The sequence below is a fragment of the Falco naumanni genome, chromosome 8 (assembly GCF_017639655.2).
Source record: "Falco naumanni isolate bFalNau1 chromosome 8, bFalNau1.pat, whole genome shotgun sequence".
NCBI lineage: Eukaryota > Metazoa > Chordata > Aves > Falconiformes > Falconidae > Falco > Falco naumanni.
In genome coordinates this window covers 59,931,545-59,958,282 of record NC_054061.1, presented here as the reverse complement: position 1 = coordinate 59,958,282, position 26,738 = coordinate 59,931,545, and the positions used below count along the sequence as shown (strand labels likewise).

Here is a 26,738-nt window from a genome sequence, read left to right as displayed (position 1 = left end):
GCACCCACTGCGCTGGGGGAACGCTGGAAGCCCAGGGACCCAGGATGTGCCCTGACATTCACCACCTCAGTGCTTTCTGCTTCAGTTTCCCCTTTTTCAAAGTACGAATGATGGTGGCAACTTCACCTGTGAGGCTCTGGGAAGCCGGGTGCCACCATCTAGGGGAGAGAATGCCAAGAAAACTGAGCCAAGCACTCCTCTTTCCCATCTGTCTGGGGGAGGACAGGTGCCCTTCCCCTCCCAGAGCTTCAGAGCAGAGAGCACTTCAAAGGCAGTCGCTGGCAGCCACAGCACCCAGGCTGGCTCAGCAGGGCCTGTGCAGTGCACCCCATCACCATGCTGGGCATGGGGGAGGCCCAGATCCCACTCTTGCTGCAGGCAGCCAGCCTCCACAGCACGAGGGGAAGGTAAAGGCAGCCTTGCTCTGCCCAGGCTGAGAGAGTCTGTCTAGATGCGTAATACAACACAGCTCGGCAGCTTGCTCTTCTCTGATCACTAAACTGTTCTAAAAAGGCACTTCACTCCCTGTCCCATGAGGAAGGATATATCTGGGAAAAACCTTTTAAGAGTAAATTTTTAGAAACATTTCAACAGAAAGCAGAGGATCTACAGCACCATGGCAGCACTCCTCCCTGGCAGAGGCAGTGTTAAGATCAGCACTGAGCAGCAAACGCCCCCAGGGCCCATGCAGCAACCCATACCTACTACAAGTCAGAGGCCACGGCATCTGCAGTGGCCTGGGTTCAGGCAGACAAGGCCTCCGGCAGAGTCTCCCCAGCACCAGACGAGGATCCAAATTGCAGCTGCCCAGCAAGAGGATGGTTGGGATGCAGCCGGCAGAAACGCCCCAGCGTCCAGATGGGGAAGACATTGCGGTATGCAGTATAGCTGATAGCGCACGACTTGTTGAATACCCCAGCAATGTTCTCCTGAGAGAGAGAGAAAGAGAGCAAGATGGTATGGGTGACAGGGCACCACAGTGTGTCCAGGGTGCGGTGTTGAGCTCATTGCCTTCCCGAAGTCCCCCACCAAAAGCCACATATGGCTTCCTTTCCAGGTAAGGGAAAGCACATGACTGCAATGGCTGCACAATGCCCAGGACATCTGCAACACCAGGGAACCCCTTGGAAAGACCAGAGGAAAGATGTACCTGAGGCCAGTCCCCGTTGGGCAGCTGCTTATCAATCAGCACTTTAATGCCCCTTTCCAGCATGCTGACGTCAGGGTACCTGCAAAGCATGAGGGAGATGTGAGCACTCTCGCCCAAACCATCATCCATCCGCTCAGGGAGCCCAACCTTCAGGCTGCCCCGAGCGTGTCCCAGGCACGCTGAGCGCTTTGGGAAGGCCCCCCACAGCCCCAGGACACCAGACATGAATACAGCAATATTTTCCCAGGCTGGAGGCCTGTGGTTGTGATCCAGACCTTTGCTTTGCACCGGCTCCCCCTCACCCGGCACTACAAGCTCCGCTGGCCTGTGGAGCACTGTGCAGGCCAGTCCCTCCTTGCAGGAGGCTTGTGACCAGCAAGGTCACGAGCAAACATGGTTGGGTGCATGGCCCGCACCAGCCCCGCCACACAACCCAGCCTGCATTCCCCACCTCACCGAGCACCCAGGGCCAGGTGAGGGGCAGAGGTGAGGGCTGCTCCTACCTGACAGCCATGAGTCCCAGCAGGGCCCAACACGTGTTGTGGATCTGCGACGTGGCACTCTGCACATATGTGCGCTGCTCGCAGGACTCGAAGTCTTCTCCCCAGCCACCATCTGCCATCTGCTTGGAGAGGAGGAACTGGCAGGCCTGGGCCACCTCTCGGCATGCAACCCTGCACGGATGGGGCAGAGAACCAGACAGGGCTGGGGACAGGGAGCCTTTGCACACCCACGTTTCCCAGCTGCAAACAGAGCTGTGCTCTGCCCTGCCCACAGCTGGGACGGCCCCCAAGAGACTGAGGCTCTCGGGCAGCCAGCACCCTGGGTATTATTGCAGGGCCAGGATCTGGGGGAGCACCCGGGGCCAGAGAGCCCATGTGCATCCAATCCAGGGCATCCACCCAGTCCCACCACGGAGTCTTGCCCTGGCCCAAGAAGCAGGCAGGGGTAGGGGAACCAGACAGCCCCTCCTCACCCGTTGCGGTATGTGTGCTGCATACTGGCGAACGCCTCCAGACCAAACCAGGTGCCGTAGGTGAAACAAACCCCCCAGCTCCTGGAAGGAAGGGGAGAGTGGTATTGTCAGGGGTACAAGGCCCCAGGTGGAGGCAGGATGCAACGTGGCCATGTTCACAGGAAGAGCAGAGCCAGGCACAGAGCCTGACGTCCCTTATGGTGCAACCATGCCCAGTCCCCCCAGCACCTGCTCCCAGCTCACTCAGGTGTCAACAGACACTCTGGAACCAGTGGAGCTAGAGCCACCCTAACCCCCAGGGGTTGTCAGAGTCTTGTGCAATGCACAAGGTGCCTGCCTCACCTAGGCAGGAGGGAGAGGAAAGGAGAGCAAAGTACCAGAGCTACAGGAGGATCAGCCCCTACTTGCCCCTTCCCACAGATCCTGCCAGCCAGGAATGCTTGCCAGCATGGTCCCTCTCACACTGGGGCACCCAGAGGAAAACTGGGCACCAGGAACACCGCTTACCCTTCCCACGACCCATCAGCTCGCTGCTTCTTGCGACAGAAGTCCAGGCCCTTCTGCAGAGTCTCCCTGGTCAGGAAGAGAGACACCTACTTCAGAAGCAGCTCAAATTCAGTGGCTGCTTCATCAGGGGCATCCACCAGTCCCTCTGAGGCTTTGATGGGTCCCAATATTAGAAGGCTTAAGAGGCAAGAGCATGCTGCAGACAGGCAACCACACTGTTCAGGATCTCAGAGTCAAATCATGCACCAGTTGGGTGCTCTCATGCCAGCATGCAAGCAGGGGACCCAGCCTACAACTGCCTGCAAGATCAAGGCAACTGCTAAGAGGCAGGCAGATCTCCCCCAGTTTCCCCAGTCTAGTCCCAAACAGCCGATGCCCTGCTCCTTGAGAGAGGCTGAGCCCCAGCCTCTTGTGGGGGGCTCTGGTTTGGAGAAGTCACCAGCATCCCAGCTGCGCACACACCGAGGGCCTCTGCAGAGGCTGCTTCATGCCAATGCAGAAATCCAGGCAAGGCCCCTGACAAGACTCAGCAGGGACTGTGCCAGGAGCCCAGAGCAGGCAGTATGGGACACTGCAGCCTGTCCTCTCCCATACCCGATTCTCACCTCAGTGCCTCACCTGATCTCTGGGGCTCTGTGCTCAGGGAACTCACTCTGGAAGTGTCTCAGTGCCTGCATGACAGCTGACGTGCACTCCACGTAGGTGTAGTCGATCATGATGTCGCCTACCAACAGGTGAAGGATATCAGCCTCTCAGCTGGGGAGCCCCTGAGCCACACGCTGCCAACCCCTCCCTTGGACCCAGGGCACCCTTATCCCACAGAGGGGCCCGGGGCAACACCAGGCACCCGCTGGGCACAGCGAGGCCAGGCCACTGTGTCCCTTCACAGTGCACAGGGTGACCAGCCCCATACAACTCCCCTTACCAAACACCTCCGAGGGATTCAGCAACTCCAGTAAGTGTCCTCCTCGTTTGGTTTCATATGTAGCAAAGCCTCCATCGGAGTTCCTCATGCTCAGCAACTGCCCAGACAAGCAGAGAGAGGGGTTGAGGCTGGCTCACAAGCAGCACCACCCCAGTCTGGCCGCAAGCCAGGTGTGAGGACAAACTCAGACCCAGAAGTCGGTGGGGCTGGCAGACAACCCAGGTCCCAAACCACATCAACAGGCCCAACCTGGACCATCACATTACAACACATATGTAGCCCTGTATCATAGTAAATATGGTGTTGCCATACCAGGCCACAGGCCTTGTACTAGCTTAGTAATAGCAGATCTAACAACTTGTCAGGCCTTGACCTCTCTTATCTTAGCTCAGTTTAGCTGCCCACATTTCCCCTAGCCCTAATTTTTGCAGCACTTACCACATTCACGGCATCAAAGAGGCGCTCAGGGGGCACAAGCCTGGCTATGAAGGGGCACTTCTCCTGCAGCAGCATCACTGACTTCAGTCCCTCTGCTGTGCAGTCTGCCACGATCCAGCCACAGTCTCGGGTGCTGAAGGGGAAGCCACCCTGGAAAGGGGTCAGGAGGGCTCAGCACCTTTCCCTGCTCACTTCTTGTAAGTAGGGGGAGGTGCTGCCCCTCATTCCCACCCCCTCTGCCCAAATCCCTGCCCCGTTTGCACATCCTTCAGAGACCAGTTCTAGCCATTGTACCTTGTTCATATGGCGATAATATTTCTGGTAGTCAGGTGGGTTCTCTGGGATCTGGAGAAGACAAGAAACAAGTCAGGGCAGGCTGGAGGTGCCTGGCTGCAGGACCACGCGCTGGAAACCATTGCAGATGCACAACCATGTGGGACTGGCATCACCTGTCCGCCTCTCTCAAGTAAACGACAAGGAAAGAGGTCAGCTCTGGAGCAGGGAGTGCTGAAGAGAAAGCACATTTTGGCCTTTTAGCAAACGTTGAAAGTCCCCTCTTTGGGTGCTTTCCTGTCAGGGAGCCATCTGCTTTTAATGCTCCCATTAGCAGCACCATGAGCAAGACCTATAACTGCATCTGCACCAAGCTGCTGGTGATGGTGACCCCCACCTTGAGCCACCAACCCAGCCAGCAGGAGTGGAGTTCATAGTCACTAGCCAAGGAGTCTGGGTTTCCCAGAAGGGTGCCTCAAATGTGTGGGCACCAAGAGAGAACGAAGGGCAGAGAAGTCTAAGCTCTGAGTTTTCCAGTCTCTCTTAACCCAGGCAGCCAACCCAAACCTGGGCCCGGCCAAGGTCCTCTCCAAGCTGCAAAGATGGCTCCCAGCAACAGGGAGCAGAAAACAGGAGGCTGTCCCTAGGACTTTGCTACTCTGGCCCTTCAGAAGAGCTCTTCAGAAGGCAACAGATGCATCCAACAGGACTCTGAGAAGCAGCCAAGTCAGCACAGCCAGCGTGTGAGACACACCACTAACTGGCTCCACTCACCTGGGTGAACCGGAGGAATTCATAAGCGTTTTGGAGGCAGGATGTGAATTCAGGAATCTTCTGGGCTTCCGCCTAGAAACAGATGTGCACAGTTAGCAAGAAGGTGGGGCCACCAAACATGCCCCTCAAGAAGAGGATGTGCGGGAATCTTCCTGGCCTGCTGATCTAGGTGCCGTTAATGCCTGGCCCTTCATATAGCCCTTTCTGTAAGTTTGCACTCATACTTCATTTACTGTCTCCATTACAAACCTCTACAGTGAGAGCTGAACCCACAACTGTTGCCAGCATTGCTGAGAGAGCTATTTGCATGACCAGGTTAGGGGCTTACCAGGGTAATCACAAATCACAGCGCCCTCCAAAAAGCACGCCCACCATAGCGGTCTCTGCCCCGGTGTGGGAAAGCAGGAGAACCTGCACACTGTCCCTGCCAAACGGCAACACTCTGAGGGCAAACAGAGCAAGGAGGAAGGGCCAGGGTTTTACAATACCGCAGCAACTGGGAAGTCTAACTGGACTCAGCTGGTGCTGTGGCCTCCTGCTTCAAAATCAGCTGGCAAAAGTGGGCCGTACCAGCTGTGCTGGGCACACCCTGCCTACCACAGCTGAGGTGGGCTCTGAGAGGTCATGTGTTTGCCAGGCTCAGTCATACAACGCAGTGCCAGAACTGGCACAGCACAGATCTGAGGGAATGCACAGCAGGAGCTGCTGGTATTCAGGGACGCAGCAGGAGACACCATTTTCCCAAGATGGCACGTAGCACTGAGGGGTGCATTACCTCCAGGAAGGCTTGGATGGCAAAGGCAGTATCCCAGAGCTGGGATCCATTTGTGCCCTGGAAGAGAGAAAGCAGATAGTGAGGGGCCAGTGCTGGCAGCAGCCTGACCCAGCTGGGGGGTCTATGGGACAGCATATCGCCCCTGCAATACCCCCACTAGCGCCCTGCATCTCAGTTTTAGGTTACCCAGCATGATGGCTAATGTGCTGGCATAGAGGGGACAGATGCAGCAGCTCAGGGTCAGCAAGGGTATAGGAAATGAGACAGCTGCTTCAGCCTGCTCTGCCAGCTCCGCTCAGCCAAGACAGGAGAGGTGGCTAGTGACAAGGAGCAGAGGAACACAGTGACTGTGAGAGAAGCACAGCTCAGTCCACATGCAATATCTAGGGCCAGGCTTTCTCCTCCCCTTCATCCAGTAACAATGGGAATGAAGACAATGGAGGCCTAGAGCTGCCCCTCAGCTCACAGCCACAGAGAGGCAAACTAGCAGGACAGACACTACTCACTCCTGGCACAGCCAGGCAAAGTGGCAGTGAGATAGACAAGGCCACCAGGCACCAAAGGCAAGATACCAGGAGCTCAGGCCTAGGGTGAACAAGCTATCCCATTATCCCACGGGTTGCCCCAGCATGCCAGAGTCCCTCTCAGTGACAGCAGAACTCCTACAGCACTTCACCTGCATCTTCATGCCATCGAGGCCCAGCCTGTGGGAGGAAAGAGCACAGTGCTGCAGCACAGACACAGCGAGAATGCCAGGAAGCGGGTCAGGAGACACGGTGTGCTCGCTCCACAGGGATCACAGCCCATGCTGTGCCAGATGGACCACACTCAGCCCTTACCAGAGATAGTCGGGGATCCTGGAAACATGCTCTTGAAAAGCTGGGGAGTTCTTCCCATCCACAAACCAGCGAACCAGCATGTTGATCGTTTTGGAAATCTGCCGAGACCAGCACTGTCACTGCTCTGGATACAGCTTCTTCCAGCCTCAGAGACATACACCCCTCCCACCCAGCGTAAAGCCATCTAGAGGTGGTCCCAGGCTTGATCCCAACAGCTCCGTCTGTGGCACCACTCAGCATAGCTGAGTGAATGAGGCAGGTGCCACGAGATTACTTCAGAGCTTCCCCTCAGACCATTTTCCTGGACTACAAGAGGCACCCCTCACCAGGGCCACAGCTGTCCCCATGCCCTCTGCACCTTCTGTGCCTTGTTAGCATTAAGCTCTTGAGCATTAGGATCCTGCAGCAGGAGTTGTGCCTGAGCAAGATCTGGAGACTATGGTTGCATACCACAATTACAAAGGGCTGGGGGGTCACAAGTTGGTCCCTAAAGAGCAAAGGGCAAGATTTTTAAAAGACTGACAGCAAACGTCTTACCGGCCCAATGCTGATGCACTTGGTGAATCTGTCATCAGCTTTGATGTGGTCATACAGCTCTGTGATGGCTCGCTGCCGCAGGCGAGTGCTGTGGTGGGCTTCGTACACATTCATGACGGCTGCAGGAGAAGAGAGGGACGTGCAATGAAAAACCCACCCTGTGCAGCCAAGACTCACTTGGTGTGGCAAGCCGCACCACTGCTCTCGTGATGACCAGTTGAGGAAAGCATGGGAACTGCTATACCCCAGAGTGGCTCGAGGACCCGAGCACAAGGCCATGCTGTATTTAGGGAGGGAGAAGCCCAAGGATCACACAGTCCACAGTCCACTACCAGCTACTGATGTATGCCGTGGAGTTGGGATGGAGACGTGAAGAGCCCCCATGGTACCAGGCAGCTTCAGTTCCACCACCACTGGCCCATATGCCAAGGGCCTTCCTGCCCCAGCCAACACCGCACTCACCATAAGCAACCCCCAGCAGCCAGCTGTGCGGGGTGTACACATCACAGGCAGCCACGTTGTTCCTCTGGGCTGGCCAGTCTATGCTGGCGTAGTCTTGCACATACAGCTCCTGGCACAAGACAACAAAGTGCATCAGCCTGGCAAGCTAGTAGCAAGCACCCAGAGGCAGCTCACTGCTGGAAGCTGCCTCCACTGCCTGGACAGAGAGACTGCGCGGGTATCAGAGCTGCCACTTTGCAAGCCAGAACAATGACATGGCTGGCACAGCAAGTAGTCAGGGAGCCACGTATCCCTGTCAGGGAGCCCCAGCAAGGTCAGCTCCTTACCTGCCGCAAGCTCCGTATGAGCTCATCCTCTTCTGCTGACAGACGCCTGGCATAACAGTAGCTCATTGGGAGGTAAACCTGGCGGCAGTGACACCAGAGCCGGGACGGGTGGGCTGGGAACCACGTAGGAAGCAGCCTGTTTGCAACAGAGAAGGTGCTGCTGTGAGGAACAGTGAAGGTCACAAGGGCAGCATAGAGAAACAATGCCCAGAGCAGGGTGTGCCTTTCCCTATCCCCTGTACCAAGCCTGCTGCTGCTGGTACAGCTACAGGAGAAAAGAAGGGAATATCCACACAGCCTGGCCATGCTCATATCATCCCCACCAGGGCTGCTCCCTCCCCACCAGGGCCAGTAGACACAGGGCAGGGAGGATGCGGAGCTCAGAGAGGAGGCAGGGGAGAAGTCAGCGCAAGGGCCCTTCTCTTCCCCATGCGACTTTGAAGGCAGGGGCCCAGAGTGATGGTTAAGTGCATTCAATGACAAAGCACCAGCAGCCCTTGGTACTGTGCAGTCTGCAATTCCCCCCAGGGAAAATGTCATATACTTTCCCCCTCTGACACCCAGCAGCCCTCTGAGTAATCGGAGTAAGGGTTAGGGTTAGAGCTAGTAGCCTTACATGTGGCTGTCCCACCCTGCTAGGGCCCAGTTCTGGCTAGTCACAAGAGCAGAAGATACTGGTGGCAGGTAGGGAGCTCACAGATGTATCAAGGACCCTGTGGGTAAAAACCTAACAGGGCTGAGCTCTGGCATCTCCCTTCAGTGCAGCATTCACTGCTACACACCCACTGGCTGGCCTTGCTGCTGGTCTCCCAGCTGACAAGCAGCCTGAGCATCCCCAGTTGCAGGCCACAGCTAGAGTTATCCCAGCAAACACCAGTACTTGGGAAAAGGTCTGGGTTAAGGCTGGTGGAAAGGCTGAGAACACCCCCCAACATCCAGATCTGAGGGGGGCACGTACCACAACTCTGGGAGAAGTGTGTTCATTCCTTCCCAGCTGTAAACATTCAAGACAGCCAGCCAAAACTTCCCCCAAGAAGGGATTCCCACAGCACCTCCTGCAGAGATTGATATTGGCTTTCAGAGTTAATGCAACCATGCCAGCTCCCTGCTTTCTCCCCCATTGCAGGGTCCACTTCTCCCCATGTTTGAGAGCCAGCTGCTCAGGCTGGGACATATCCCAGGAAAGGGCAAGCGGGCAATGGTGAAGAACATAACACACTTTCCCATTGTTAACTCAAAACGCAGGTGCCATCAAGGGCAAGCGAGATTAACAGTTCCTCCGCTGCCTGGCAGCCCCCACGCTGCACGCAGCCCTCAGGTCAGGCCAGACCTCTCTGAGCAGTGTACCAGCCCCACAGCTGCTACGCCGGGCACAAGGGAGCTGACCTTTGCTGTGCAGGTTGACACGGGCCCTCACAACATCAGGGTCATCTGGTCCGACCCCCAGGATCCTCAGGGCTACGTAGTTGAGTGCTGTGCCAAACACCGTTGATTTGTCTTCCACATGCCTGCCACACACACACAAACACAGAGACAGCACGGCCATTAGCAAGACACAACCCAGTGCTCAGGGTTGTCTTTGCTGGGGTGAAGTGGGATGCAGCGGGGACCATGGGAAAGGGGAAACCCTACCAGCCCAGGAGAGGCAGCCAGACTCAATGCTCCAGCATCTCTGTGACAAAAGTACCTGCCGTGCCACACGAGTGAGTCCAAGCACCCCCAGGTGTCACAGCTGCTGAGCCCCACTCCCCAGGCCCGGGCAGATCTGACAGCTGCTCCCAGTGCCAGACCCCAGAGGGGCCATCACTCAGGGAACCATCTTTGCCACTCACAGTCCCCAGCCTCCGTCCGGGAGCTGCACAGAGCGCAGGTAGCGCACCATCTCCTTCCGAAACCCCGCCGGCAGCTGGATCTTGGCCGTGTGACACACGATGAGGAGACCTGGAGGACGAGACGGGCTGGCTCTGACGGGGAGCCAGAGGCGACACCCTCTCCCCTCTCAGGGACGGGGCCGTGTCACCTACCCGGCAGGAGGAAGAGGGGCCCGCCGTAGTCGCCTGCCCAGTGCCCGTCCTCGGCCTGCAGCGCAGCGTAGAAGCGCATCCCCTTGCGGGCAGCCTCCCGGGCCGTGCCGGCCGCCGGCAGGGGCCGCAGCGCCCGGCCCTGCGGGGAGACAACGGCTCAGCCCTCAGCCCCCGGGCCCCGGCCCCGCCGCCGCCCCGGCCCCGGCCCCGCACCGTGTCCAGCCCCAGGCTGTGCTCCTCCAGCGTCGTCTGCGCCCGCCGCTCGCCGCCCGCCTCGCCGTCCTCGCCGTCACCATCGCCCAAGTAGCGCCAGCGCTGTCGGCCGCCCTCGCAGCGCAGCCGCCAGGCGGGCAGCGCCGTGGCCGCCGCCGAGGGCCACGGGCCGCCTCGCCGCCGCACCGCCCTGCCGGACACGGGCTCCGTTAGCCGCGGCCGCCCGCCCCCGCTATGCCCTGCCCGCTGCCCGCCGCCGCGCCCGCACTCACCCGCCGTCCGCCGCCATCGCCAGCCCCGGCTCCGGCTCCAACAGTACCGCCACGGGACCGCAGCCCGCGCCGCACCACCTGGGCCCACATCGCCCCACGGGCGGCAGCCAATGGGGGCGCCGAGCCGCGCCGGCAGCCAATGGGAACGCCGAGCCGCGCTGGCAGCCCCGCCCCCAAGCCCCGCCCCTAGGGCGGGCGGCTGAGGCGGGCGGCTGAGGCGGGCGGCTGAGGCGGGCGGCTGAGGCGGGCGGCTGAGGCGGGCGGCTGAGGCGGGCGGCTGAGGCGGGCGGCTGAGGCGGGCGGCCCCCGGAGGCTGCGGAGGGTAGGTGTGCCGAGTTCTGCGGCCTGCCGTGTCGAGTCCTCACAAAAAAAGCCACGTCAAGTGGCTTTGGGTTATAAAGGTGCTCTCGCAAGGCTGTCACCTGGCCGGTAACTGCGACACCTCCCTTTGGCTGGGGAGCCAGGCCTGTGTGAACCTGTCCTCTGTGTCACTGCCTAAAACTCCCGAATATTTGAACTCTGATTTAGTGCTTAATTATACGTGCACAGAGTTTAGATCCAGCTAACTCTCTAGAGTTGTCAAGAATGATGAACGCAGGGACTTCTCATCAAGGGAGTCAGCTTTGGGAGAGACAAAACAACACCCTATCTTCACAACATAAGCCATGGATGCTTAGGCTAACTCATTTATGCTAAACTCTGATTAGTCAGCTCTTATGGCTCTAAAAGTGAACTATCCTTATTATAATACTAAAAATCACACTCTCTAAGGGAAAGACCCAGGCCCACTAAAAGACCCTTCCTCAGAGAGCATGCATGCTAGTAACATAAGTTAGGTAATAGATATGCAAATGCGTAGCCAGTCATCTATAGGAACCTGCTCTCCGGGCAGGGGAAGCATGATGACATTTTGCATATAATGTTTGTAGTGCGGTGTGCTAGCTTAGTTTGCCGGCATCCAGGCTCGCACAACTCTGTAACCCTCAGTATCTCCCCTCAGTGTGTAAGATTGGTGTGCTGCACACTGGGAACGGACTCATATTTTAGAGGCAACATCACAGCCACACAGGTGGTGTTGCTCAGATGTCCTCTGCCAGCCCCAGCAGCCACCATGGGCATTAAATGCACTTTTATTTAAACCAGAGATGCTTTACTTGCTGCTGTTAAAGGCTGGGTGGGAATTTAATGTATACTTGTTTAAATGTAGTAGTAAAATTTCTTCCTGCTGCCTGAGTGACCTGGCCTCCCTCCTACTGAAGAGGTGACACCAGATCAAGCTAAGCCAGTGGAAAGTTCAGGTGAAGAAGCCCAAATTCATGGTCGTAAATACCTGTGATCAAAATTTCACCTTGCCTCTAATGCCTCGGAGGCAGTGACCACCTCCATGCCTGTGCACCGCCTGGCACAGCAGTCTCCGGGGCCCTCAGAGAGCATGAGGGGCCCAGGGGGAGAAGAGCTATGCCCAGATGTGGCACCCATCAGCAACCCAGAACAGAAACATGCCTGTGAATTAGTATTCGTTGCATTCACACACTACAAGTTGAATTTAAAAATGCTCCTCTGCTGGCAAATACCTCTTCGCTCTCGTACAGTATAACTTCAGGGATTATTTGGAGAGGATACAGTAATTTTATTTGGGAATTATAAAATTAATTTGGTATTTATTTTATAAACTAGGCTTAGGTCACACCCATGTTCAGCCCTGGCTGTGTTCAGTAACAGCAGAGTTTTGTTTGAACAACTAACGGTGCTGGAGCCTTCCCGGTGGGTGTTGTGGCATGAGGTAACGTCTTTTGACTTGTGCCCTATACCACTGGTCCTCACTAGGGGGCGCTGTGTTGCTTCTCCTGAACAGCCTAAAAGGACAGCGGGAACTCCAGAAGTTCCGTGGTTCGGTGTTGTATTCGGGGCTTAATAGCCTGCCGTTTGGTTTTGGTTTAAGAAAAAAAATAATGGTCATAATGAATCTGCCAGAGTTGAGCTTCGTGTAAGTATCTTCAACTCCTTGCGGATGCCAAAATCTTCAGGTAATTTACGGTAATATTTGCCTAAAGGCAGTGATGGAAGAGTAACCACTTTTATTTTATTTTTCTGTCTCTGTACAATCTGCCCGCCTTAGAAATTCCGTTTTAGTTATGAAACTTTTTTATTTAATAATTGACAAAATCCTGTATCCTGGGCATTATTTTTACACTAGTTTTTTTATGTCTGAGGTTTAGAGCCCAGCTGACAGGGTAACACTCTGTTCCTGTCTGTGGCCATTCTGCTTGCCAGAGACATTAGAAGCTTTCAGTCTTCCCCTGAGAAAGGGATGCCGGCAGCTCGTAAAAGCAAAGGCCACAACTTCCCTCCTTTATTGCAGTCAGTGCGTGACAATCTGTCCACAAGGTCTCCTCTGCCAACTGCTATTTGTAACCTTGCTAGAGTAAAAATTGGAGAAGTCCTTTAAAGCCAGGGGATATCATCTAGTTTGTATTAAAAGCGATCTGATCAAGAGGATTTTACTAAACACAGTCTAAATATGGCCACATCTGCTTTGAGAGAAGATAGACCTGAAACAGTCACAGTTTCAGCAGAAATGCTTTAAGCAGAAACACAGGTGTTTTAGAAGCATCTAAAACAACTCTGTGGTTCCCTCTGTCCCTGTTAGGGTAACTTGGCTCTATCCAGCAGAAGTGTGAGCCTGCAGCACCCTGCTCCACCAGCAAGCCTGTGGCCCTATCCTGCTGGGGCTGTTGTCTGTACTAGGGGCCAGAGGAGTACTCCAGATCAATGCTGTAATGCCTTCTCTGAGCACAGGTTTGATGGAGAACATATATATCTTTTTAATGAGCTTAAGAGTAGTCTCTTGTTTCAGCTGAATTCAGCCAGGGACTGACCTAAGCTCAAGGCTGTGTTTCAGACAAGGTAACAGCATCCCAGTGCTTTCAGCTCTAGAGAATTTGTTGCAGTGCCAGCAGCACTACTTGATGTTTTCTTTAGGGACCACAAAAACTGCCAAGATGACAGCACCTGGTGGGCCAGCAGCAAGGTTCAGAGCTGCTCCTCTGCAACCTTAGTGCATGGTTGCACTGGGAGGACAGTGGGGCAATGGAGGGACTGGGGGAAATGCCAGTTAGCCAGAGCCCAGGATTTATGAGGTGAAGGTGGATGTAAAACTACCTTTGCCTGTGGTCCTCGAGAGGGAGTCACCCATCTTAACCTTGCAAGTCTGTTCTGTGAGGGCAAAAAAGACCCACTGCTCCCCCCACGGAGCCTGCCCGGTCTCTCCTCATCCTCAGGCAGAGGCAGAGGTAACATTTGCACAGAGCTGGCACAGATGGTGCAGAAGCCAGTAGGTCCTTCCTGGGGCAGACACGACACTTTGGGTCCCCTGGACCTATGTGCAGGGCACTAAATTGGGCCCCGTCACCTCCCTCCAACAACTCCAACAAGCACTAGCCCAACTCTCAGATGTGTCCAGGTGTATCTGCTTCTAGGCACCATTCGAGGCTTCTCACAAGGACCCTAGCTCGTCTCTGGCTGCCGTCTTTGTGGGGTCAGAAAGGGACACAGTGACCACGGCTCAGAGCTGGGGAACCTGCCCTCTGCAGTGCTGGGACTGGGAGCACAGCCCTGCGGAGGCAGGAGCAGCTTCTTCCCCCTCCCACTCAAATTCCTCTGCTTTCATTACTTTTTTCTCCCAGTTCAATGACCGCCGGCCTTTGTCTCGTGGTCTGGCAGAGCCTGGTGCCACACACACCAGAGAGACAAAGAAATACACTGGCTTTTCTCCCTGAGCCTGCTATGAAGAGCCCACATTGTGTTTTACTGGGGAGATGGAAACAGGCAGAGGACTGAAGTGTTTTGCTCAGCTTTGGGCTCTGTAAAACCCTCTGTTTCTTTAAACACATCAGCCCAAAGCTCTGGCGAGGAAGCGGTGACCCTGAGGAAAGGAGCCCCAAGGTTACAGTCTCCTATTCAAAGATCAGGACCATGAATTTCAAAATAATGGAAGCAGCGCTTCGGGCAGCACTAGAAGAACAGCCAGCTCTCAGCCCCACACCCATGCCCAGACCTCCTGGACTTTCACAGGCTGCGTCAGGGACAACCCAGGGCAAGAGAGCAATGTTTGCCAGGATATGAGCCTGGATGAGGATCAGGGAAGTCACCTGGAGCAGCTCATCAGCAGAGGCAGGAAAGGGCCAAGGTTTCTGGTATTCACACCTGATCCTGCGGCTCCTTCCCACGCCATCAGCCCGTGCAGCAGATTATTCCAGATCATTCCCTGTAAAATATAGAAGTCAGAATGGTTTGGGGTGACATGGACAGTAAGAATAAGCAGGAAAGAGACTTCCAAGACTGTGCAGGTTTTGATCTGCCAAATACTAATTTTTCTGATCCTTTTAAAGAAAAGGTCACTTTCCAGAACAACATCAGAAATTGTTTTAATGAGGCTGAGCTAAGATTGTCTCTGACTAGAAATGGTGTGCTTTGATGCATTTCTTGGCTAAGGACTGAGCTAAGAGATCTACCAGATCAATTGCTATTGATGGAGAAAAAAAACCTGTTTCTTTCCTGCTGACAGAGAGCCCCATTTATAGCTAGCTCTTAAATGAAAATAAACACCCTTGGAAAAAATAGAATATTGCAAGATTATCGATAAACTATCTCCACGCTAGAAATACCACTGCCTAAAAGCGTGACTTCTATCTCTGCCAGTCCAATGAGAGCACAGATAACTGCTGCAGTTTGCAGTGCAATTAATGCAAGAATTTCAGCGGTCAGGACTATATTTGGAGTCAACATACTAAAGCTTAACACTGGGGAAACTGTTTTTCTCCAAACCAGCGTTTGAAGCTGTTACAAAAGCTTTCAAGAGCTGATGTAAGAAAATGATCAATGTGGAAGGGTTTCTTTCACACCGGTATGTGACAAGCTGTTAAATAACATGGTAACCCTTGTGTCAGTGATCTCATCCGTGGTAGCTTTAGGAACACAGGAACGGGGTTTGCCCAGCAATACAGTCTTACCTCTTCAAAGGGACATCTTTTAAGAAGTTCAGATCTTCTTCCTGCTCCACAAGCATATGTTTAAGGCTCTTACACTCCTCACATTTCTCCACGGGAGCTGACTATGGTAATGAGATGACTCCTCTGGGCTCTCCATCATGGGTATTGCTAACCCATCTTCTCAGTAACAGTGGTGATCTGTTCTGAGTTGTACTGAGCCTGAGATTCGACACAGGCATAAGATAATTATTGATCCTGTACTGCAGTAAAAAAAGGTGTAAATGGAAACATGCTACATAAAGTAATAGCAGACAGCTTCAACTTTGGCTCATTCCATCCCATTCTTGGAAAACAGCATGGCTAGGCAATGAAACACATTGGAAACCTGCTTTCTTCAGCATGTTCTCTATGGTTATAAACCATAGCGCTACCAGGAGCGCTCTGGATGAAAGACGCTGTTTGCTGCTCGTTGCCTGCTCCCCTCCAGATCCCCCTTCCCTGCTGGGCTGCCCACCAGCCCCCACAAAGCATCACCTCCATCAAGCCTGTGCACCAGCCTGCGAGGGAGCCTCCAGTGGGAAGGGAAACTTGCAGCTCTTGGGTTTAAATAAAAGTGCGTTTAATGCCCGTGGTGGCTGCTGGGGCTGGCAGAGGACTTCTGAGCCACACCACCTGCACAGCTATGACAAGCATGACAGGTAGACACAGGCAGGAGGTTCCTACCATCCCCCCAGCCAAAGGGAGGTCACAGTTGCCAGCCAGGTGACAGCCTTGTGAGAGCACCTTCACAACCCTGAGCCACTCGACATGGCTTTTTGTGAGGGCTTGGTAAGGCAGGCTGCAGAATCTGGCATTGTTCCTCCCACAGGCATCAGGGAGGAGCTGCTGCTGCTGCCAGCTCTGTCCTTCAAGCACGCACAGCCCGATATGATTGCAATTCCCCCAAAAGGGTGCCACTGTCCCCCAGATTTGTGGGGTGGCAGAGAAGACACAGCCAGACCTGTTTCAGAGGTGCACGTGACAGGACAAGAGGCCGCAGGCACAAGATACCCGATGGATGTTCCCGTCAGATGCCACGGAGAACTCTGCCCTAGAGGGTGCTGCAGCCCTGGGACAGGGCCCACAGGGACAGGGCCGGGCCACCATTGCCACACGCCTGGCTCTGGCCACGGCCGTGGCTGTGGGGCACCTCGGGGCAGGCGTTGGGGCCCCCAGCCCAGCTCTGACCACGCCTGCGCAGCCAGGGCTCGCGGTTCATCGCCTTTGCCGTGAGCGAGAGCCGCGGCACAGGCGGTGCGGCCAGGCCGGCTCCCCTGCTGGCTGCCCGGCGACGTCTTGTCCCACAACGGCGCCTTTCTCTGCGGCAGCGCCCACGCCCGCGGCCGTGGGCTGCGGCGCGTCAATGCGCCCTGTGTGCGCGGCCGTGCGCTGCGGCCCCCGCGCCCGGCTCGGCCCCCCGCCCCCCGCTGCCATTGGTGCCGCGGGCGCCGCCGCAGGGCCCGGGCTCTCCGCCCCCGGCCATAAGAAGGCAGCGAGCCCCAGCCGCCCCGCGCTGCTGTGCCACGGCCCCGCCGCAGAGGGAGGTGAGAGGGGCTGGGGGACGTCGGGGCAGGTGCTCGGCTGCCAGAGCAGGTGGGCCGCTGCTGCGGGAGGGGTGGTGCGGGGGCACCGGCACAGCTCCGAGCTCCGCCGCTAAAGCAGAGGCTGGCGGGGAGCTGAAACGCTCCTCAGCCTTGCGGATGGGGAAGCAGGCAGTGCCGCTGGCAGCTAGCTCAGGGCATGAGCATGCAAAGGGCCGTTAGGATGGATGCATGTAGTGCTTCAGGAATATTTCCTACCTGACTGGAAACGGTTTTGCAGTTTGGACGCTGACTGGTGCACAGGGGAGGGAGTCAGCTTGAGTCAGGCTGTAGGATGAGATTCAGTGCCTCCAGCAGCAGGCCTTGCGGTGGCGAAACAGGAGCCAGGCTGCAGGGAAGGAGACATTTATCCGGGGTGTGTGAATTAACCAAGTGCCAGACAATAAGGCTTTTTTTGTTCTCCCCACCATCAGTGCATTAGACAGCTTTTCAGAAGGTGGTTTTGCATGTCCCTTTTCAATCAGTCTCTTTGGTTTGCCTCTTTCTGAAATCTGCAGGAAACACTGCGATCCCGATGATTAACATTCCCAAGAGGGTCTCCAGATCAAGTGTGGGAGGAGGGAGGTTAGAGGAGATGTGCTTATTTTGTGCCACTGGTTCTGGCCCTGGGTCCCCTGGCTACTCAGTTGGAGCCAGGCCTTGCAGGCAAGGAAGGCAGGGGCAAGAGCACCTGCGGAGAGGGGACAGCAAAACCTTTCTGAAACTCAATGTGCAGAAATGAAACCCCTGCCTGCCCCTCTCCCAAGCAAGGCGAACAAAGTAATGGGTTAAGCAGTGGGAGAAAGAAGAGGTGAAGTGACATGCCGCCTTGATAGCCAGGTCCACGCAGGTGGAAAATGCAGGAGCACTTTGCTGGAAGCTGCCAGGGCTTTGCAGCCTCTCCTCGTTTCCTCCCCTGTGCTTTGCTCACACAGAGACCCAAACTCACATCAGCACAGGGGATGTGTCAGCTCCCGGCATGTGACAGTCCCACACCGGGCACTCTTCACACTGTGGCTCTCCCCTCCTCGAGAGAGACCTTGGCTCTGCCTCTGAGAGCTCATCTTCCTTCCTGAATCGAGAGCTGACAGTGGTGCCCTTCAGCAGCACGTTTTGAGTGAGGGCCTCAGCATTGCTGATGCACGGGGGTAGTCCTGGGGTGGCCGTGCTTGCAAAGCAAAAGGCATTGCTAGAACTTGCCCAGGCTAACTCACCCATCACTCCCTCTGACCTCAGGGCCACGCTGTGATCATGTCTGAGCTGGAGAAGGCCATGATTGCCATCATTGATGCCTTTCACCAGTACTCAGGGAAGGAGGGAGATAAGCACAAGCTGAAGAAATCAGAACTGAAGGAACTCATTAACAACGAGTTGACCCATTTCCTTGGCGTAAGTATTGCCCTCCGCACAGCATGGCTGGGTGGGTGCAGAAAGCCGCGTTGAGCAGCTGCCAGGCTCCGCTAACTCCATCTCCCATGTGAAGCAAGAGAAGGGGAAGGGGGTTATTCATGCAGTAGTGCATTAAACACTTCGCCTCAGCTCTGCAGGAGCAGCAGGTGGCAGGGCAAGGGCAACACCCTGTGTTGGAGGTTGGGGTTTGGGTTGGATACTAGGGAAATATCCTTCCCTGGGAAGGGGTGGGGGGGGGCAGCCTTGCCCCAAGGGGCTCAAGGCAGCCTTCCCAGCAGCACAGCTGTGGCTGAAAATCCTGCTTCAGGAGGACTGCTGTTGCACAGCTGCTGCTGCAAGTGCAGAGCAGTGCACCAACGCAGATGGGAAACAGGCACCAGCCATTTGGGATGTGTCTGAACAGAGATTCAGCCATGAGAGCTCCTGAGAAGCGGGGACTTGTTACTGCCTGGGCCTCAGTCTGATCCTCCTCAGCTTTGGCTGCCTGTTTCTGTCCCTTCAGGAGATCAAAGACCAGGAGACTGTGGACAAAGTCATGGAGGCACTGGACAGCGATGGGGATGCAGAGTGCGACTTCCAGGAGTTTGTAGCCTTCATTGCCATGGTCACCGCTGCTTGCCATGAGTTCTTTGAGCATGAGTGAGCTGGTGGGAAGCAGGTGAGCACCTCCTGCTCATGCCGGAGAGATGCAGAGCAGCATCACTCCTCCAGGAGAAAGACTGGGTGTGATCGGGGGCTTCTTGGAGTTAAGCTTGTGCTAGACTTAAGCAGCTTATTAAGTTCTGCAGCTTTGTGAACAAGAAACACCCACACGGCTCAGGAAAGCCTGTCAGCCAGTGCCCACCTGGCTGGATGCGGTGTCTGAATGCCTTATTTCAAGCTCCTTCCCTCCTGCTGTATGCAAAGGACGTGCATGGGGCTGGAGGCAGGCGGACGCTGCAATCCAAGCTTGCTTGCAAAGGGAAAGGAAATTCAAGGGCTGAAGTAGAAGGTGATTGCAGAAGGGCTGGTTACAGAAACATGGTTCTGAGCCCACTGGCCTGAACAGAAAGGCTCCCGTTGATTCCTGTGGGCTCTGACCACCCTGTGCATGGTACTAACCCAGGCAGCACAGCCCCTGGCCCGTCACAGGGGCTCAGCAGAGCCCACGCATTTTTGAGATACCCTTGGCTTGAAAGGCAAAGCATAACCATCTAACAGCCCAGGCTTTTCTCATGTCAATGAATCCTGCTCTTAGCAGCCTGCAGAACTGGAAGCAAAAGCATACAAGGCTCCTGGGCTGGGGACAGCTTCTGGGCCTGGGATGTGCCTTGGCAAGGTCTCCAGGCTCAGTCAGAAGGGAAGGGGGGGATCTGTACCGTGTGACCACAGTGTGTTAATGTAGACCAGGCACAGCCTCCAGAATGCGTGGAAATGGTGAGAATAAAATGTTGGTTTGGTCTCTGGGCCGCAATTGGTCTCCGGTGAAAAACGTGTCCTTTTGTGCCAGGGTTGTGTGCAGCTCCCCAGCTGCCCTTCCGTGTCAGAGGGGAAGCCTGGAGGACGCAGCCTGAAGCACTGCTATGGCTCACACCCCTGGGTTTCTTTCCTGTTGGGCATCAACCATTCATCTCCTCCCTGGCATCACTGTGGCTGGCCAAACAGCCCAAGGCTGTCACCACCGCTGTGTTCCGCCTGGCTGTACTAACTGGCAGATGTATCTGCAAGGCCAAAGGAGCGCAATTCATCTCTGCGTGACGGCTGCTGTTCAGGATGTGTCTGCTGCTGCCAGGGTCATGCAGGGGCTTGCAGTGGTGAGCCTTTGCAGAGCCAAAACTGACCCTAGGACCATTTCCCCGCAGCCTAGGCGCGTGCCTTTTTCAGTCTGCACTTGCTGTCCAGCTCAGCAATACCTGTGAGTTAGGCATTCACGGCTGGCAACATCTATAGCAACAAATTCATGACAAAGATGCCTGCAGATGATGATGTCATTTTTACCTCATTCTGTGTTTTGTAACAATTTAATGTGCAAAATGACATGTCTTCAGACAGGGGCCATCTTGTTGCTCTCATCTGCTTCCCAAGCTGTGGAAGGGGACACTCAGCAGAGACATGCATACAAGAAAGACAACGCTTTGTACTCCATCTAGAATTAAAAAAGCAGTTTTTCCAGCCCAGGGTAGTGCTCATTGTGGAGAAATGAGCATCCAAGAAACTTCCGCTACATTAACATTCCCATTGGTTCTCAGTTCAGCTGTTTCCAACACTTGTACAGACCTGGGGCAGTGTATGAGGACAATGAATGGGGACACCATCTGTCCCAGTGTCCCCAGGGTTAGGCAGAGTAGCGGGGACTCTCATGACCCTCTCTTGAGCCTGAACCTGAGTTCAGCAGAGGGCTCTGATGCTTCAGCACAAGGGTCTACCGGTGAGGTTGTCTGGCAGGTCTCCAAGTCCCACCTGCCTTCTGCCTCGCCGCAGCAGCAGTGCTGACATGGATGAGAAACCCTTCCCTGAGACTGAGCCTTTTCAGCAGCTCTGCACAGCATCGCAGTGGCGAAGAGCTGGCCTGAACGCTGGCAGAGCCGGTGAGACACGGAGCAGCCCGTCCTCTCCCTTGGCGAGCAATGAGAGCAGGAGCAGGGAGTGACGCAGTGTGACTGTGCACGTTTCTGGCAGTAAGGGTGACCTTGACTTGGTAATGCCACTACTGGGAATTCACAGAGAGGCTTTACCTGGCACAGGAGACAGCACAGTAGAGCTGGTGCCTCTTGTCAGGGAGGCAGAGAGCGCATCTTCCTTTGAGGTGAGCACCCTGACTGCCAGCGGTGCCATATGTGGTGCTCAGGCCACCAAGCCCTGAACACTCCTCCCCAGTCAGCAAGGAAAGCAGAGGTTTCCCGAAGTGAAATTCCCGAAACAGAGACTGCATGGTCACAGCCCTCAGCACCACCCGGCCTGCACTGCAGCTCAGCTCCCCTGGCGTCCTGCTCTTGACACAAAGTGGTGGCTCAGCTGAGAGCGCGGACTGTGGGGACAGCCGCACACTGGCACGGTGGGAGAGGCCAGCAAAGCAGTTTGGGCAAGACCAGCCCAAGCACCCAGCATAAACCGCCTCTGCCAACAACCCACCACCGCACACTGCTGCTCGCATGCGGAGGCACAGCCGCTGCCAGCCACCCACAGCACCTCTGCTAACACCCCACAGCCCCACGGACTGTGGAAGCCCCCTGCATCCAGCCAAGAAAAAGGATGCTGCCATGACAAGGGGCTTCGGTGGCACTGTGAATGGCTCAGAAGCGCGGGGAGGCTTTCTGGGGAAAAAGGAAAATCCCTCAAGCCTTGGGGCCGACCAAAGAGCAGGTGTCAGAGCTTTGCAAGGAAGACGTCACAGCTGGCTCTGAAGGAGGCTCAAAAGGCTAAAGCAACTGGCTAGCCTCCCTGAAACAACAGGGTAGATACTTAGAAGTGCCAGTCTTGACACCACTGGTTTTCAGGCTCTAGCAGGGATAGTTCAGCCTTCAGGAAGGGAAGGTGAGAGGCTAATGACATTATTAAATAATTTTTAGTTATGCCTCCACCTCATGCAACAGATGTGCCTGCTGGGTACCAGAGGTGTGTGTGCTCTTAGCTCACTGGCACTGGTTACATCGATCTGACATTGCATCGATCCCAGGAGTGCTCAGAAAATCCACATTTTTGCCATCAGTGCAGACTGGCGTGTGACAACCTGCAGAATGATGGTTTGGTAACAGGGAGCTCTGGGGTCTGCGCTGTGGGACCCTTGGGGCCCTCAGAGGCCGCCCGAGGATGAAACAGCAGCATTACACTACCAGTGCCTACCTGACGTTTGGACACATTTGTCAGTTACACTTTTGACTGCCTATAGAAGAGGATAAAGGTGAATTTCCCACCAGGAAGGGCACCAACAGATGGTTTCTTATATGAAATGCCCTGTCAAGACAAGAACTACTTACCAAAAGTACTAAAAATGAAGCAAAGAAAATAAAGTACGCGAACAGCAAGAGCCCAAGATGTTTAACAGAGTCCAATTAACTTTGCAAACTAGAAAAGCAACAGACTGGGGCGGATTTAGTTCATACATGCTGCATTGGAGCTCTGCTGAATTACATTTTCCTAATTAAAAATGCTGCCATTCCTTTTTGCTCTGGGAGGTTAGAACCTGCACTCTTCCCAGATAATTTAGATGGACAGCATCTGTGAAGGGGAACCCTCTGGATCAGACATAAAATTACCAGCACCAGACATAAAATTACTGTACCAGATCCTCACAAAAATGTTCTTCCACAAAGGATCTAATCTTACTGGGACTGCTGATTATTGTTGTGAGCACATCTAAAAAAAAAATTCATGCTGTTAACTGTTGATGGAAGTGCATTCAGGCTGAACCATTCAACAGCAGAGTTCATGTGCTGACAGCAAGAAAAATAACTTATTTTAAAAAGGAAAATCAATTATGCTTTTTCCACAAATCAAATGTGGACTTCTACAGACCCCAGAGGAGGAACATTCCTGACCTTGTTGAATGGAGTAAAGCAAGTGTGTAAGCAAAGCACTGTGCTGCTGGGGCACGTCTCCTGTGCACTCAGAACTCCATGCTGCAAGCTGCGACAGCACTGAGAGGTGCTTCTCCATCCTGGCAGTCTAGCGACATCAAAGCACATTCCTGCTCCCTCTGTACATTAAGCTGAAAAACAACATTTCAAAAGAAAGCGGCAGCATTTCTGTGAGTGCTCCATGGACTGAACTTATTCCCTTACCAGATATTAAATCTAAAGGGTTTGCCCGGCCTTACTGACTGTAATGCAACAGTCAGGGCATTAGAGCGCATTTTCCGTTTCCCCGGTCCGAAATATTCTTGATGCTGGATTTCACCATACAAAGTCTGAGTTCACCCTGCATCCCAGACAGAGTGGACTTCTGCTTGCAGGGGGAAGACAGCTGACAGAGGAAGAAACTAGAAGAAAAAAATGGGAAGCTTGTTAAACAAAGCAAAATAAACCAAAACACCTCCAAAACTATTAAAGGAGCAACATACAACTGATCTTTAAAAGGCCACTATTACATTTTCTTCCCACTGAAATTTTGGTTCTGCGTGTAGGCATGCCATGTTACAGGTACAGACAGAACCACCAGGGCACTGCTGTCCACATCTGGCAGAGAGAAATGCCAGAAATGAAAGAGAAATCGTTATTTTGCAGTTACCTTTGCAAGATAAGTTTCAAGGAATGCTAGAAAATTAGCAAATATTTTTCACTTCCATAAGCAAACTTTTATATTTAGGTGAGAACAGGATTAAAGAAAAAAAGCGACTGCAGGAAAAGAGAGCAGTGTGTATTATTTTAATAACCTGTACTGAAATACAAAACAAGATAGAACTCTGCTTATGTGGCACTGGCATAACTGAACTGGAAATAAAACCCAGCGTGTCTAGTTCCTCCTAACAACATGACTGGTCACAACCCAAAATCTCAAGACTGTAGCAAAAATTTACATTAGAATTTGTCATGATGAGAAACACTGGTTTAGATAGATCTCATTTGAAATATCTGACCACGTAAATATTTAAAGTATATTAATCAGCTGAATACAAAACCATCAGTTCAACAATAAGAGTTGTATCTCAGTATACCCAGCGCCAAGGAAATCCTGAAGTACAAAAAGTTAAAGAATTATTTAATGCAGTTTTGTTAGCTATAAACTATTAGTTCTTAGATGTAATCCAGATCTATCATCTACCAACGTGATTTGTGGCCTGATACACTGCAATACTTTAAATGTGCAAGCTTTTGAAAAATTCCTTTTTTGGCCTTAAAGCAAAGCTGTGAACATGCTATAGAAACCAAAACCAGAAGCCTATCCAAAAAGATCATTAAAGTGCGTTAATACGTGTTTTCACACAATAGCAGGGAAATAGCATTAAAATAATCAGGGACTTGGTACAGAAAATCAGGAATGTGAACTTAAAACGGAACTCACTGCTTCCTTTTTTCTGTCATAATAAGTTACCGGGTAACAATAACCAATAAATAAGGATGTAAAGAAGCTCATAGTACTTTTGCTACAATGACATAAAGCTTATCGAAAGTCAGTACAAAGTGCTGGCTCATAAAGAACACTGCTGTAATAAAGGCCATTTTGTTAATGCTTACAAAATTACTTAGTACTCACTGGAGTCCGATCTCGTACCCCAGAATAAATCTGAAACATTCCGCTTCGACAGCAACCCTTTCGTGGCATCTTGCCTTATTCCCTCAGCATGGTGACTAGCCAGCAAATCAGCTACAGCAGTTTAATTCAGGAGACAAGGCTCAGAATTCCCTTGTCACTATATTTTACATTCCCAAAAGTCAGGTTTAAAATAAAATAAAAATTTCTTGTACCTTTACTACAATCTGGGATTTCAAAAGTCAAACTCAATCAAGATGAGTTACAGATTTTTGGCACCTGTCTTTATTAGTTTCGAGAAAGATGAGTTAAGTTGCCTTGGCAATAAATCTGCCGTGCTTTAAACATACTTCATACACAGCAGTATCTGGATGCCAAGTACAATGCCTCGTTGTAACTAACAGTGAGAAAAACAGAAAAGGCTCAAAGATGCTATTTTCTCGCTATGTACAGTGTTTTTAAAAACAAATCCTGTTTTGCAGGACAAATTCCTACTTGTTTCCTAAACCCACTGTTGGTACAAATCTGTTTTCTGTAGGTGCACCAACTCTCTTGCCTCTTCAACCAAAACCTTTGCCTTCGCTTAAAAGACTACAACTTAGTTTATTTCTGCATACAAAGAACCATCATCCCTCCTTCAATCTGGGTAAAAGCAGGTGCTTTGGTCAGGAATCCCCAGAAGTCTGCGTTAGCAAACACTGCTGACATGAAACAAAACCACTGGGGCCTGCAAACAGGGTGGAAACCCCCTGTAACCGCTCAGCATTCTGTACGCCACCCGGACTGCGGGGGACCTCAGCGGACTTTTAAGTACCTTGCTGCGCCCTGGAGAAGTGTTTGCATTGAACCTTGCGGCAGAGAGAGAATCTCATTGGGAAATACGCTCTGGAGTAATGCTGGTGCAGCATGTCATTGTTGTTTTTGTTAAAAATTAAACCAGAAGCTCCCACCTCCCACAAGCCATGTTGCAGGGGCCCAGGAACGGTTCTTGTTTTAATGATTTTACAGCTTTTCCACCTGCTGCTGCTTTGGGTCAGCCTGCTGAGGTTGCTCGAGGCAGTCATCTCGGTGCTGCCGTTTCTGCTCCTGCTTTTTCTTTTCGGCCAGGGCTTTCGCCCTGGTGGTCATCGCCCTGGGCCTCACATCAGGCCGCTCTTCATCCTGCTGGTGCCTTTTACAATGTTTTTCAAAGGTTGAAATTTTGGCATACGTCCGGTTGCAAACCAAGCAGTGGTACGGCCGCTCACCGCTGTGCGTTCTCATGTGAAGCTGGAGGTAAGAGGACCTGGAAAAGGCTCGGCCACAGACCGAGCAGCAGTGAGGCTCGCGCGCCTCGTGGGTCTTCAGGTGCTGCTTGAGGGACGACGCCTGCTTGAAGGCCTTCCCGCAGGCGGCGCACTTGAAGTTCCTCTCCCCTGACTCCAGAAGCTGGTGCGAGACGAGGTGGGCGGAGGAGCGGAAGTTCTTCCCGCACTTGTCGCACCGGTAGGGCCGCTCGCCGGTGTGCAGGCGGACGTGGAGCACCAGCCCGGCCTTCTGCGTGAAGGCCTTCTCGCACTGTGCGCACTTGAACGGCCGCTCGCCCGTGTGCACGCGGCGGTGGGTCGCCAGGTGGGAGGCGCGCCCGAAGAGCTTGCCGCAGTCCTCGCACTTGAAGGGCCGCTCGCCGCTGTGGATGGCCTTGTGGCGCACCAGGTGGGAGGACTGGAGGAAAAGCTTGCCGCAGACCGGGCACTGGTACCGCCTCTCGCCCGTGTGGGAGCGCAGGTGGAGGGCGAGGTGCGAGGAGGAGATGAAGGCCTTGCCGCAGAGCGCACAGGCGTGGGGCCGCTCCCCGGTGTGCGTGCGCTTGTGGAGCACCAGCCCCGAGGAGAGCGCGAAGGCCTTGGCGCACACCGGGCAGCGGTACGGCTTCTCCCCGGTGTGCACCCGCCGGTGCTTGGCCAAGGCGCCGGCCTGCGCGAAGGCCTTCCCGCACTGCTCGCACCCGTGCGACCGCTCCGCCCCGCCGCCCCGCGCCGAGCCCCGCCCGCCGCCCGCACGCCGCCCCGCCGGCCCC

At 54.0% G+C, this 26,738-nt stretch overlaps 3 protein-coding genes across 5 annotated transcripts; 1 reads left to right on the top strand and 2 right to left on the bottom strand.

Annotated features, from left to right (window-relative positions):
* Positions 1 to 628: 628 nt before the first annotated feature.
* Positions 629 to 10,570, bottom strand: LSS (lanosterol synthase). Its single transcript, XM_040604769.1, has 22 exons — positions 10,492 to 10,570; positions 10,220 to 10,409; positions 10,007 to 10,145; positions 9,815 to 9,923; positions 9,369 to 9,490; positions 8,941 to 9,037; positions 7,983 to 8,118; positions 7,657 to 7,765; positions 7,195 to 7,313; positions 6,658 to 6,755; positions 6,495 to 6,522; positions 5,819 to 5,875; positions 5,044 to 5,115; positions 4,291 to 4,341; positions 3,997 to 4,146; positions 3,559 to 3,655; positions 3,252 to 3,357; positions 2,634 to 2,699; positions 2,127 to 2,207; positions 1,654 to 1,824; positions 1,151 to 1,229; positions 629 to 929 (listed from the first exon to the last, which is right to left on the bottom strand). Exons 1-22 carry the CDS (start codon positions 10,506 to 10,508, stop codon positions 744 to 746), a joined length of 2,280 nt encoding a protein of 759 aa, XP_040460703.1. The 5' UTR covers positions 10,509 to 10,570; the 3' UTR covers positions 629 to 743.
* Positions 10,571 to 16,961: 6,391 nt separating this feature from the next.
* Positions 16,962 to 25,661, top strand: S100B (S100 calcium binding protein B). Of its 3 annotated transcripts, none has more exons than XM_040604700.1 (4): positions 16,962 to 17,065; positions 18,338 to 18,490; positions 19,014 to 19,169; positions 25,218 to 25,661. In XM_040604700.1, the coding sequence occupies exons 2-3, from the start codon at positions 18,353 to 18,355 to the stop codon at positions 19,152 to 19,154; spliced, it is 279 nt and encodes a 92-aa protein (XP_040460634.1). In that variant the 5' UTR covers positions 16,962 to 17,065; positions 18,338 to 18,352; the 3' UTR covers positions 19,155 to 19,169; positions 25,218 to 25,661. The 3 variants fall into 3 exon arrangements, with proteins under 3 accessions (XP_040460634.1, XP_040460635.1, XP_040460633.1); XM_040604701.1 differs by lacking the exon at positions 25,218 to 25,661 and adding an exon at positions 20,539 to 20,651; XM_040604699.1 differs by lacking the exon at positions 25,218 to 25,661 and having other exon boundaries at positions 17,013 to 17,114; positions 19,014 to 19,959.
* A 15-nt stretch (positions 25,662 to 25,676) lies between these two features.
* LOC121092638 (zinc finger protein 239-like) lies at positions 25,677 to 26,683 on the bottom strand (the record flags this gene model as incomplete). The annotated part of the gene is made up of 1 exon (XM_040603923.1): positions 25,677 to 26,683. A coding segment is annotated over one exon (1,002 nt), but the record flags the coding sequence as incomplete, so codon positions are not given.
* Between the last annotated feature and the right edge of the window lie 55 nt (positions 26,684 to 26,738).

What these genes read in the sequence shown, in the direction of transcription:
- S100B (XM_040604700.1), top strand. Translation starts at nt 18,353, where the DNA reads ATGTCTGAGCTGGAGAAGGCCATGATTGCCATCATTGATGCCTTTCAC. An exon ending in AGTTGACCCATTTCCTTGGC is followed by an intron (nt 18,491 to 19,013) that starts GTAAGTATTGCC and finishes CTGTCCCTTCAG; the next exon opens with GAGATCAAAGACCAGGAGAC.
- LSS (XM_040604769.1), bottom strand. An exon ending in CCATCCAAGCCTTCCTGGAG is followed by an intron (nt 5,116 to 5,818) that starts GTAATGCACCCC and finishes ATCTGTTTCTAG; the next exon opens with GCGGAAGCCCAGAAGATTCC. An exon ending in CACAGAGCCCCAGAGATCAG is followed by an intron (nt 2,700 to 3,251) that starts GTGAGGCACTGA and finishes CTTCCTGACCAG; the next exon opens with GGAGACTCTGCAGAAGGGCC.